We start from the raw sequence: 12,313 nt of genomic DNA, 5'->3' as shown, positions 1-12,313 counted from the left end.
TTACATCTAGCTCAAATATTCTTGGGCGTCTTGATCTTTAAGTAGTGAAAGTACATCTTGCTTCATCAGACTACAACCATGTGCTCACTTAGCCTCCTTATGACGCCCAAATGAATGGTCCTTGCTTCTCAATAGATTATGATCTTCACGATTGGCTTTGGCATGGTTGGTTGAATCATTATCATGAGGTCCTTGAACATATAGTGATTTCAGCGTTAGCCTATCAAGCCTTTTTTGCAAATATTGTAACTTAGAAGCCTGATCGTCATCCTGTCTTGACAGATCTTCTGATATAGTAGATTTGAGGCCAACTCTCCATGGATTCGATGCTTCTGCCGAAGGACGAGTTTCTCTGGGCATCACTGTAAAGGTTCCGCTCCATTGACGTGCTGCTGGCGCGGGAGTATCTGGGGGGTACCAAGGATAATCCCAATGACCTGAATGAATGGCTGAGCTGTCCATTTTCTCTGTATCCTTCTGTAATGGACGCCCACTTTCCATGGGTGACCGCAACATTCCATTTGCCATACTTACGGAATCTGATTCTCGATCAGAGTCGAATTGAACGTAATCTTCAATTGTCCGTAGCGTCTTTGGAAGCCGCTCAGGGTCAATTTCATCAATCTCATCGGCGTCATGCTGTAGATATGCATTCGTCCGAATCCAGGCTTCGCGTGTTCTCGATCGTAAGTTGTCGTTCAGTTGCTCATTCGGACCTCCACCCCAAGTCTCTCTTATCGTGGTAGTGGACGTCATTTCGCTGCTAGCACAATATGCCCAATCCTGAACTTGAGTGAATCGCGTAACGTGAGATGGCTTATGGAAGAATAGGCTTTTCTCCGTCACTAGATAGATTCGCGCCGTGGGGTGTTCTTTCAATGGAGGCTGGACGCGGAAGCTTAGGTTTGCACTTAGTTTCTTGTTCAGTGAGCCAAGTCCCTTCCCTGAGGCGGCGATCGAGTCTAAGTTACCTTGACGCTTTAATAGAGCAGAGTCGTCGTGGGACAAGATTTCTAATTCGACTGGATCGCGTGAAGTACGACTTGAGGTTTCGTTGCGTACTGGTCTAGAACAAGGAGCAGTTGTATCCAGTACTTCGACTCACGCGTTCGAGGATAGATATCAGGAACGATGTCAGTTTGGCTCAATTAACAATAGAAACCTGACATAGAATGATCCGACCGGTCAGGGTAGATTGATCTTCACAAAGAAATTGACAGAGCAGAGTGAGCAAATGAGTCATGCATAATCACAAGGCTGGCCTCTTTGGCAAGGCTGGGAGCCATGTGACCTCAGCCACATTGAATGAGTATCGTATGCAACTAAGTATCACGAAGCTGCTATGATAACTCAATTGGCAGAGGCCAAAGGAAATCAAGATATTCCAAGCCTCCTAACTTTGATATCGCTACCCAATAATCTTCGTTGAACTTCGGTTGGTTCTTTAAGTCAAAGACGACATATTTGCCATAAAGAAACTTATTGTGTTCAGAAAGTATGAATGAAAGTATTTAGATTTCATACGGAGGTAGTTCGTTCTGGGTTCTGAGTGGGTAATTGGGGCTGTAAAGGCGCCAGCGATGATTACATACGGTAACGCTTATTCTCACCCATTGCCAGCTGCTAGTGAGTAGTTTTGTGTATTGTCATTACCATCCCAGATGCTTCATCTTCTCCACGCCAATGCTCTCTAAACAGTTACCAATCCAAGTAGACAATCATACTAAATTCCTTGAGATTTTAGAACAATGAACAATCTCAACGCGGAATGAATCGCTATCATTCCACTCGAATTGAATAACTTTATCCTGTAGTGAAAATAGAATTGGCGCTGTTTCTACACGGACAAGTACCCGTCCCTTCTTTCCCTGACGGGACTGAATGAAAAAATCCCATGGAAGGGATTGCCCTCAATAATTTTTTTTATTCAATCAACAAGGTCACATCGCATTGTGTCGGACTACTGTTTCGGTGACCAATTGACACATTTGGAACGCGTTCTACGTCAAGAATAAATCCTATACGATCGCAAAACCACAATCAATGAAGCGGACAAGTCACCAACAACGCCAACGGCGACGATGGTAGGCACCTCGCGATCATCGATCAAAGACTCGGTGCAACCACATCAAGCACACGCGAAAACGCCTGTCCATCCGGATTTTCAACAGCTTCGCGATGAAGGGAATCTTGATAACGGCATCAACCCCGACGATCGCGATCAAGACGAAGACGAAGACGAGCTACAAGTCACGCAGAATCCTACCAACGCAAGGCCAGACAACACGAAAAATTCACGAAAAATGCTAGCGACGAGCAAGAGCCTTCCCAATCTCAGGGCGCACACAATCAACTCCACTACATCTACAATAAAACGGCCTCGATTATCATCGTCGACATCTCCTTCGCCGCCGCCGCCCTCTCGCACTCCCTTGTCGCATGCTCCACGTTCTACTCCCCGACGACCTCCGAAACGCGCTCCGTTAACTAATCGCCACCCATCAGGTTCGCAACAAACTACGTTGGACAAGTTTTTCGGTGGAAATTCGATCAAGGATAAAAATACTCGCGCAGAGACTGAGACTCAAAGGCCGACGAAGAAGGCACGCTTTGAACGCGATGGAGATGCCGCTATCGGAGCTCAATTCACCACGTCTTCCTCGACAGCAGCAACAACAAATCAACAATTTCTTGACAACCGCGAATCCCCCGATCCGCTGAACGTCATATCGTCTCCTCCTAATGGCGATCGAGTACGTACGCGACAGAGATCGAATACCTTAACGACATCCACCACGACCGGAACCACCACAATACCTACAGAAACCACTACGAGCCGGTCCTCGCGGAACAAGGCACATCCAGTCATTATTGCTGATGATGCCACCACAACGAAGCCTGAAAACGAGGTGGGTGTGAACGCCCAAAGCAAGCCAACAAATAACACAGCCCAAGCCCAAGAAAAGAGATCTCTGCGATCACATGATGGAGGCTCCCGCTCGAGAAGTGAACTCGCGCTTTATTTCCCCAACTATGAGCAAATCATTAGTCTTGAGCCGGTGAAGACAGAATTTCTCGCTCCGGAGACAAATGTGACAATACTCGATGACCTGACCGAGCCGCCTCTTCCATTGCCCACCCTCCAATCGGGATCTCCATCGCGAACGAGGAAACAGCGCAACTCTATCGAGCAATTTTCGCCATTTGGGAATCCTCTGAATAATTTACACGGAGTTGAAAAGATTGAACTACCAAAAGTAGAGGACAGTGAACTTGGGGTTACGGATCCTTTGAATGAAAATGTCTACTTCAAAGCCCACCGTCGACACGAAAGGCAAGAAAAGCAACTACGGAATATCGAAAAAGAGCGAGCTCAACATGAAAAGATACAACTTGATCGTCTGTTAGATGAGCTTCAAGGTCATGATTGGCTTAGAGTGATGGGTATCAGCGGTATTACGGACACAGAAAAGAAGCTCTACGAACCAAAACGCGATTACTTCGTAAAAGAAGTTTCGGCATTGATAGGAAAGTTTCATTTGTGGAAAGAGGAAGAGAAACGACGCAAGCATGAACGCGAACAAATGCTTCTCGAAGCCGCCAATGCTGCTGCCGAAAAAGAAGAGCATGCCGTTGATGAAGAGATGTCTGAAAGTGAAAAGCCATCCTCAGATATTGACTCGAGCGAGCTGGATGCCGCAGCTGCTCAACAACTTCTACAAGAAGCGCGATCCGCAACAGCAACAGGTGCAACGACATCCTCTCCACCGACACCAGCACACCCTCAACCCCGTCGGAGACTAGTAGATGAATTAACCAGCACACCACCCAAATCTCGATCAACTCATCACAGAACAAACTCCAAACATGCCATACATACCACAACAAACCAAGACTCCCCGTCCAATTCTCAGGTCCACCATCCAGAGATTCAAGAATACGACGAGAACAAACCTTTTACATCCTTCTACCGAAAACGACATCTCCGCGACGCGGCATTCTCAAGTAGCCGTCGAGGCGGTCGCAACAGATCTGCATTTGGACAACCATTACCAGAGCTCATTGAAGAACGAGAATTCGAGCTTCCCTCAGAGATTTTGACGTCGAATATTGTCTTGTCCTTAGAACGGAAGAGGAGACGGTTGAAGAGGGAGAGTCGAGGTGGTTGAATGCTTAGAGTTTGGACATCATATATCCATACTCTTAACATGTTTTGGGGTGGTATACTTTGGGAGATGTATTTTTCTTACTGTGTCATTTAGCGAGGCGTTTACTCAATGTCAAGTTGCAACATTAGTATACCTAGGTCACTCACCATACAAACCATATTTTCCCTGCCAGCTGGAATTATCTTTCTCAGGCTGCCGCCGCTATTGTGAGGGCGCTCATGGTTCGACTCACTGAGGAGATTTCAGTCCAAATTCACACGCACTCACCAGCTCAGGGGGCTGAAAATTCCGACCCTGCCACCTCCTCGTGGTGCAGCCTGGTAGCATCACTCGTGTACGGGACTCGTATACGGGCACATATACAGACAGGCTTGGAATAGGGCTTAGAAAGTTTGCGCGCCAAGGCATACAGCTTACAAATGACTTCAAAAGAAGGTCTATATAGAAGCGGCTTTGGAACATGATGTACGCGGAGAAGAGGACTGAAAGATTACCCATCGAATTTGACTTTATTGCTTCGTACGTACGTACCTAAAGACACCTTAGTGCGCCCACAAAACCTGACTCTTTTATATGTATTGTGATATTAGAAATAATGCTACCAATCATAGTAGTTATCAAAACGAAAGGGTCCCTCGTACTTTGAAGTTTAGAAAATAGATTATATATGATGCAATAGATGGGAAATCCAGGTGGGACAGTTACTATCAGATTATCCGGATATTTAGAAGCAGTCTCAAGGAAGCTATCTGCTTTATAGCCCGTCATGACAGGTCACAAATGATGTCAACCCTATCTGCTGGAGGCCAGCAAAGCTAGCCGGCCAAAACGTCTATAAAGACCCCAGCTTTGGAGCCTCATGTATTGAGACAGACGGAGAACGGAGTACATCCACTCCTAGTAGTCATTTTCTTCTTTCCCTCCTTGTAGAACCACTACTGGTATTCAGGAATGGCCTGAACTAAACCCAGCAATCCGACAGATAGGTACCTGGCGAGCGCCATGACCCGTGAAACAGACTGAGCACGTAGTTACACTGTTACATCGTCTGAAAATAATTCAGAAGCGATTTGTGGACAGCAATTTCAAACGCGAGATATAATTCCGTGTTCCGCGCGTTTAATGCGCTTCTCGTAGTTTGGACTGCCCGATAAGCGCAATGCCCTACTTCTTGAGGATTGGTATATATAGAGCACCGGGCACAATTCGATATTTAAGTCAGAGTTCATACTACTTCGATGAGAAAACAGAGACTACTTTGCTCGTCTTTATTTTGGCAAATTCCAACCCGACTCCAGATTGGTTACGCATACTACACGATGTCCGAGAAGTCCTCCTCTCACCCCGACCTGGAGCGAAGAACTCCTTCGCCGTCTGTCACTCAGTATGGATCACCTGAAAGTACAGTTCAACCACCAATAGATCCGAATATCATTGACTGGGATGGACCGGACGACCCCGAGAAGCCGATCAACTGGCCGAGATCTCGCAAGGCAGGAGTGATTGGTACCGTCTGCTTACTGCGTTTTGTCACGTATGTTTTACAGAAATTGTGGTCAATAATAATACCAGCTTGAATGCTTACCAACGACATACTTAGTCCCCTCGCTTCTTCAATGATGGCATCAGGCATTGTCCAAATTGAACACGAGTTCAACACAACTACTGCGACCTTCACTACATTTACTGTGTCAATCTATGTATACATACCGTGGCCAGCCCAGTATCAAAGAAAAATGTATAATAAGCTGACAGTAAGACAGATTATTGGATTTGGCCTGGGCCCATTGGTCCTCGCTCCTCTCTCCGAAGTGTACGGCCGGAACACTATATACCATGTCTGCAATGTCCTCTTCACCATATTTACCGCGGCTTGCAGTCTGTCACCCAATGCAGAGGCCCTTTTTGCCTTCAGATTATTAGCAGGAATTGTTGGTGGTGTTCCCTTGACCAACGCTGGTGGAACAATCGCCGACATTGTTCCAGTTAACCGTCAAGGATCGTAAGTACCCGATACTTTTTACAGGTATAGATTTGCTAAGGCATCTTTTTGATAGCATTATGACTCTGTTCACTCTTTGTTTGCTTGTTGGGCCTGTCCTTGGGCCCACCGCAGGAGGATTTCTGAGTCAAGCAGCTGGCTGGTGCTGGATTTTCTGGCTTTTGACTATTATGGTAGGGCTGAAACTGACTTCCACAATTTAATCTTGAAAAAACCATTGTTCTAACATTCGAAAAATTACAGAGCGGCCTCGTCACTCTTCTTGGATTTGTCTTCCTTCGTGAGACCTACGGTCCAGTTTTACTTGAACGAAAAGCCGCGAAACTTCGTAAAGAAACCGGTAATCAGCTACTTCGAGGAAAGGGGACGTCACAAATACCATATCGCACAATTTTACTACGAAACCTGTCAAGACCAATGCGAATGCTTATTCTCAGTCCGGTCATTCTGGGGGTCTCTTTGTACATGGCGCTAGTGTACGGTATCATCTATCTACTCTTCACAACATTCTCGGTGGTTTTTCGGGATACCTATGGATTCAGCGAAGGAACTGCAGGGCTTTCATATTTGGGCACGGGGGTTGGAATGGTTCTTGCTCTGTTTAGTATGGGATGGTACAGTGATGCCATCTATACTCGCTTGTCAAAAAAGCATGGCGTAGAACTTCCTGAGTAGGTCAATGTCCTCTCATATTTCACTTGTCATCAAAAAGGCTAATATTATCACAGGTGTCGACTTGTTCTGTTTATTCCGGGCGCGGTTGCACTTCCCATAGGGTTATTCATCTACGGTCAGTTTTTATACAGCTTCTTTTCCAAATAAGACTCAAACCTCTTTATGTTTTTAGGATGGACGGCACAGTATAGATTGCACTGGATAGTGCCCATCATTGGAACTGCTTTTATTGGAGTCGCTACTACGGGATCATTTGTGAGTTCATAATCACTTCTTTTAACGTTAACGGTTCCTAAATGCCTTTTCGCAAACAGAATACAATTCAAACATATCTTGTCGACGCCTACACAGTATATGCCGCGAGCGCCATGGCAGCAAACAGTCTTGTTCGCAGTATAGCCGGGGGACTTGTTCCTCTCGGGGGACCAAGCTTGTATGATAACCTAGGACTGGGATGGGGGAATTCTTTGTTAGGATTTCTCGGGATTGCCTTTGCAGGAATTCCTCTCCTATTTTACCTGTACGGCGAGCGGCTGCGGAAGAAATATGATGTGGAATTTCATTGAGCGGTCGTCTTCTAGAACGCTGTTGATCATTGCATAGTTTTAGCTTTGAAGTCAGCTTAAACTAATACCTCCATGATATGGAGGATTTTTTTTTTCAATTTGATACAATGGGAATCTCGAAGATCTGTGGACGAACAAAATTAATTTCAATTTGTTGTAATGGATTTTTAGCTGAAGTAGAGAGCGATTGGATCAAGCTGCGAATATCTTGCACAGTCTCCAGATCCAAGACGGTGTTTTCAATAGCTACTAGAGCCTCTTCCGGTTTTACGCCAGAAACTAATCTCCTCCATTTATGGCAAATCTCTTCGTTCGTAACCAGAATTAGCCCTTATTAACTAATACAAATACTCGGAAAACATTATTATTATTATGATAGCTACCTGCAACCCCCTCTTGACGGGACCAAGCTAAACTTTTAGCCCTTAAATTTATACAGCTACCGATTACTACTTTACCATCACTTCACACGAGATATCCTAAACCGATTTGCAAAATATCACACAATCTAGAAAGCTAACAAAAGAAAAACCAAAAAGAAGGGAATACAGACACATATACACATTCTAGACCTCAATATCCTCTGACCCGCCCCAATTGAGAGTCCAATCAAACGGTAGACTGAGATCTGCCTCGGAAAAGGGATTGGAAAATTCAGAATCATTGACAAAGGAGAATATTCCTGGGGATAGTAAGAGAGATTCGGATGTTTGAGTAGAAGAGGTAGTGATAAGAGGACCATTGCTTGGTGTAAATGTAGATGATGTTTTTGATGACTGCGTAGAAAGTTGGATTGCCCAATCTTCAGAAGTTGCTTGTTCAGCTGGCTGCTGCTCTAGACGGCGCTTCTTACGCCTCGTCTGGCATGAGTTTGCCTGGTGTATTACTGCCACGCAAAGATCATAGCACCGAGTAGTGGCGCAAAGAATCTTCGAGCAATAAGTTGAGGTATGATCTGCTTTACTCACACTGCGAAGGATATCTACCGCACGTAAAAGCAGTTGAAGGTCATCCGGGACACATATAGTCCGAGGATATTTTAAGAGCCTCGCGAAAACTTCCAAGAATGCCACAAAGGGACAAATTTCGAATACTCTGCCCAAGTCACAAAGCGTTAATCACACAACTACCTGATTAAATCCGTGGATGCGACTCACCTGCGTAAGGCAGCCTCTTTTCCCCTTATTTCTGTCTGCTGTTCAAGATTCTGAAGTCTCGCCATAGTGGCACGCGCTTCGTTGAGGCACTTCATATCCCCTGCAGGATCAATGTTGAAGCGAATTACCATAATGAGACACATTCCGTGAAGAGTAAGAAGTTCGGGGCCAATATAATAGCATGGATGATGAGATGGTAGCAAGTCCGTATTAGACAATAACTGCTGATTTGATATCAGCCATTGTTGCAAGTCTTGCTCTATTTGATGGACCGCGTTATTGTGAGAGTTGGCAGACTGGCATGTCACTTGTACAGAATACAGGTTCATGTAGATGCGCTCCTGGATTCTGGCAAGGGAGATCCGAGCAAGGAACATCCGCTCGGAGATGTCAGTCGAGGAGGAAGAAGGTAGAGGTACCCCACAATCATATGAGGGCAACGTAAATGGCTTTCCGGTCAAGAAGAAAATGATTTTATCTAGGACAAACAGGGTCCAGAACAGATTCTTGCGTCCAGAGATAGTTGGAGAAGGAAAATGGGCCTGCCGGTGCAAGCCCATTGCTTTGGCACAGTGGGATGCATGCTCCATCAAAAGCTCTGCTACTTCTATTTGGAAATTATCGAGGGCAAACAAACACTGTTTTGCATCCTCCGTTAGCATGAGATAACCGAGATGTGTGTACAACAGATTCAGCTTACAAACGATGCCAGAGCTTGTACATTCATGATTCGTGGCTTGAGAATCCGGTTTGTATCTCTAAACGCACGGCGGAGATTGATAAGAAAAGGTTTAAGGAGCTCCGAGTCCATGTTTTTTTCGCTTGTATCCTGAGGGGTGTTGCGATATTTGGCTGACAACGAATGCAATGTAATGCAATTGAGAATGAGATAAAGTGCAATATCTGGCTGGTTATCTGTTTCTGTATAGGCTTTCTTGATGTATCCTTCGACCTGGTCGCTTGACTCAAATATTGGAAAGATGGGATTGATTTGCTCAAAAAACGGTTGTACCAAAGTCTTTACCAGGCCTTCGGGGGGAAGTGTCATTGGTTGATCATCATGGGATAGATCGGTATGGTCGCTGTGAATAAATGGTCGAAAGGCGTCCCTGACACGATTGAGATAAGCGAGCGTAAACATTCATGTTTTGGCTTTGACTGTCTGGGTCCAGTGGCGTTTGATTTAGTAATCGCTGCTCGAGGGCCATCCCAGCATCTCGCACCAACAGTAGCATGGAGCTCGACCCGTGGTGCTTTTCAATGCCATTTTCGCCTAATGCAACATGGTGACTATCGACCGATGAGTTAAAACCGGGCAAAGCCTTGGCATCAGACATAGCATCTTGTCCACCAAAGACTGAAGATCTTGTGAAATCATTGTTGGGGCTGTTCTGCTTCCTTAATTGCTTCTCAATGACTTCGAGTCGTGCATGAAGGCTGGAACTCCCGCTCGCCTCTTCCAACGCTAGTAGACGATTCTCGATGTCATACTTAGTGCAGAGTCCCTGTTACAATTTTTGTTGCACATTACACGGTGTGATACCGAAAGAATTTATATAGTGTACGGCCCGCTGCTCGGCAGATCGTCCCGCACCACATGAGGACCGGTGTTGGTTGAAATGGCGAAAAATTGCGAATTCACTTCAACGTGGGAGTGACCTATCAATTCACATGTAGCCTTACGCTTGATATTGGTTTAGTGGTGGGAGTATGCATAGTATGGTTACATGCCATGAACTGATAAGATCTTCTGCATAGTAAAGTACTTCCAATCCTTGCTAGGTGCCTTCTTCCGGAATCATCTGCGTGTGCGTATCCTTCGTAAACTTAACAGCCCGGTCAATGCATGTCTAATGAGAGCCATAGGAGCCCCGGCCGAATCCGAGCTTCAGTGCGATAAGGATAAATCTGGTCGATCATCTTTTGATACGATACGAGTGGCATGGAACTATACATCAGCGCCTCAAGCAAATATCACTCTCCTCTGAGAGAGGATAAATATTGACTGACTTATTTAAAACTACGTTCTAACTCAATCTTGTAGGCCAGTAATTTCTTTTATCTTTGTAAAACTCGATCAGGGTGCGGCAATATTATATCTGCATTGCTTCAACGGAGCCTATGAAACAATCGCTTATTCGTTTCCTGATCATGCCAACACTTGTCTCGTCAAGTTAGACGGTAAATCATGTCAGGTAGTCAAGTCAAGCCGGGAATTTAGAGTTGGCTAAAGTTGATTCCCAAATCAATATACCAATATCCTGCAATTGCGGTTGAGGGCGCTGTCCAGTTCGTGATAACCTTCTCATTAACAATCTGCTCGCCAGTTGCACTCGTCAGACGTACACCCAGTGGCAAATTAATAGGCCCAGCATTAGCCGGCAATACCCAGGCACCATATCGCTCCTGCGGATGACCCTCCGGGTAATCGGCCTCTTGGACAAGAGCCAACCAGTTCGATTGCCCATCAGGGCGTATCTCGAAGCCTACGATCGATCCCAGTCCGCCGGCATTAACTGCTGTAATCTGGAAAAAATATGGCCCAGCACTACCCCGGAGCCATAAGTATACGTTGCCTGCTTTGGGACATGGTACTCGCTTGTATTGCGTCGGGATCACGCCCTCGACTAATGTACCAGCCTGTGCTCGTGTCATGGCCACGTCGGATAGATCCAGGTGAATTGAACCGTTGGGGAGCGGGCAGCCGTATGTAAAGTCAGAGACTTCCTGGCATTGATCGACGCCAGGGCCGCCTGTGTTTGGTTATTTTAGAAAATTTTCACTAATAAGAAAGTAACGGAAACGACTTCACTTACAACACCATTTAGTATTTGCCGCACATGGGCAGCTATCGACAATCTCGAGGATGATCGGAGGTGAATATCCGGCATCAGTGGTAGCATAAAGTGTGCCGTTGGGATAAGTGCGGACCAATTCAAAGCACTCGCCGCAGGACAGGTAATTGTCTTGCTCCTCACTGGTATCCAAAGATGGCAGCATCGGCCAGAACTGTGTATAGTAATTGCCATTCGGTGCCGCGAAGTTGCCTCTAAGTGTAAAATTGGCTGGATCAGTGCATAGGTCGGGATACATAGAGCAAAACTGTGCACAGTCTTCACCCAAGTCGATTCCTGAGACACTGGCAGTCGTGCACATGCCATACAAGCCAAACCCACAGGCTCCTGCTGGGGTTTCGCCGAAATGGGTAGATCGCTACGTAGTCGGTGTTAAAAATTGAAGTCACAATAGCATCAGAAGGAAGGCGGTCTGTGTAATACTTACACTGTAGTGCCATGGCATGCTGGCGTTTACAGAGGTTATATCAGGATAGATGGTACCAGAGCCACAGTCCGCGTTATTGCATTCAAGGCTGGTATAGGGCACTTGCGTATGACTTGCTAGGGCTGTACCAGTCAGAAAGGTCGTCGAAGTGCGGTAAGGCGTCGTCTGGGTAGTTGGTGGCGTAGATGTCGTTACAGGACTCGTTCCAGTACTGGTTGGCTGTGGTAAATGTTATAAATGAGGTTTAAGACAACAGATTAGGTCCATTGATAAGGCCATACTCACAGTGCCACTGAGACATTGAGCATAGTATGAATCCTGTGTCTGGCAGGACCACCCTGTAGGGCAACAAGTTGCGCCTGTATACCCAATACCGCCACATTGGGAGCTTTTCAAGAAATAATGTCATATCAGAGACAGGGTATCAAAATAGTAACTATAACTAGGTGTCAAGGTCAACGT

The 12,313-nt window shown here is 45.8% G+C and overlaps 3 protein-coding genes across 3 annotated transcripts; 2 read left to right on the top strand and 1 right to left on the bottom strand.

The window, feature by feature from the left end:
* Positions 1-2,081: 2,081 nt before the first annotated feature.
* On the top strand, positions 2,082-4,169 carry BHQ10_003306 (uncharacterized protein; the record flags this gene model as incomplete). Its single annotated transcript, XM_040875548.1, has 1 exon — positions 2,082-4,169. The coding sequence occupies one exon, from the start codon at positions 2,082-2,084 to the stop codon at positions 4,167-4,169; it is 2,088 nt and encodes a 695-aa protein (XP_040731810.1).
* A 1,319-nt stretch (positions 4,170-5,488) lies between these two features.
* Positions 5,489-6,374, top strand: BHQ10_003305 (uncharacterized protein; the record flags this gene model as incomplete). Its single annotated transcript, XM_040875547.1, has 4 exons — positions 5,489-5,703; positions 5,770-5,857; positions 5,933-6,171; positions 6,227-6,374. 4 exons carry the CDS (start codon positions 5,489-5,491, stop codon positions 6,372-6,374), a joined length of 690 nt encoding a protein of 229 aa, XP_040731809.1.
* A 4,412-nt stretch (positions 6,375-10,786) lies between these two features.
* Positions 10,787-12,159, bottom strand: BHQ10_003304 (uncharacterized protein; the record flags this gene model as incomplete). The annotated part of the gene is made up of 4 exons (XM_040875546.1): positions 10,787-11,322; positions 11,386-11,782; positions 11,852-12,062; positions 12,137-12,159. 4 exons carry the CDS (start codon positions 12,157-12,159, stop codon positions 10,787-10,789), a joined length of 1,167 nt encoding a protein of 388 aa, XP_040731808.1.
* Between the last annotated feature and the right edge of the window lie 154 nt (positions 12,160-12,313).

This window comes from Talaromyces amestolkiae, assembly GCF_001896365.1.
Source record: "Talaromyces amestolkiae strain CIB chromosome Unknown scaffold5.1, whole genome shotgun sequence".
In the NCBI taxonomy this organism is placed as follows: Eukaryota; Fungi; Ascomycota; class Eurotiomycetes; order Eurotiales; family Trichocomaceae; genus Talaromyces; species Talaromyces amestolkiae.
Note: the sequence above shows the minus strand (reverse complement) of the source record. Positions and strands in the feature narration are given on the sequence as shown.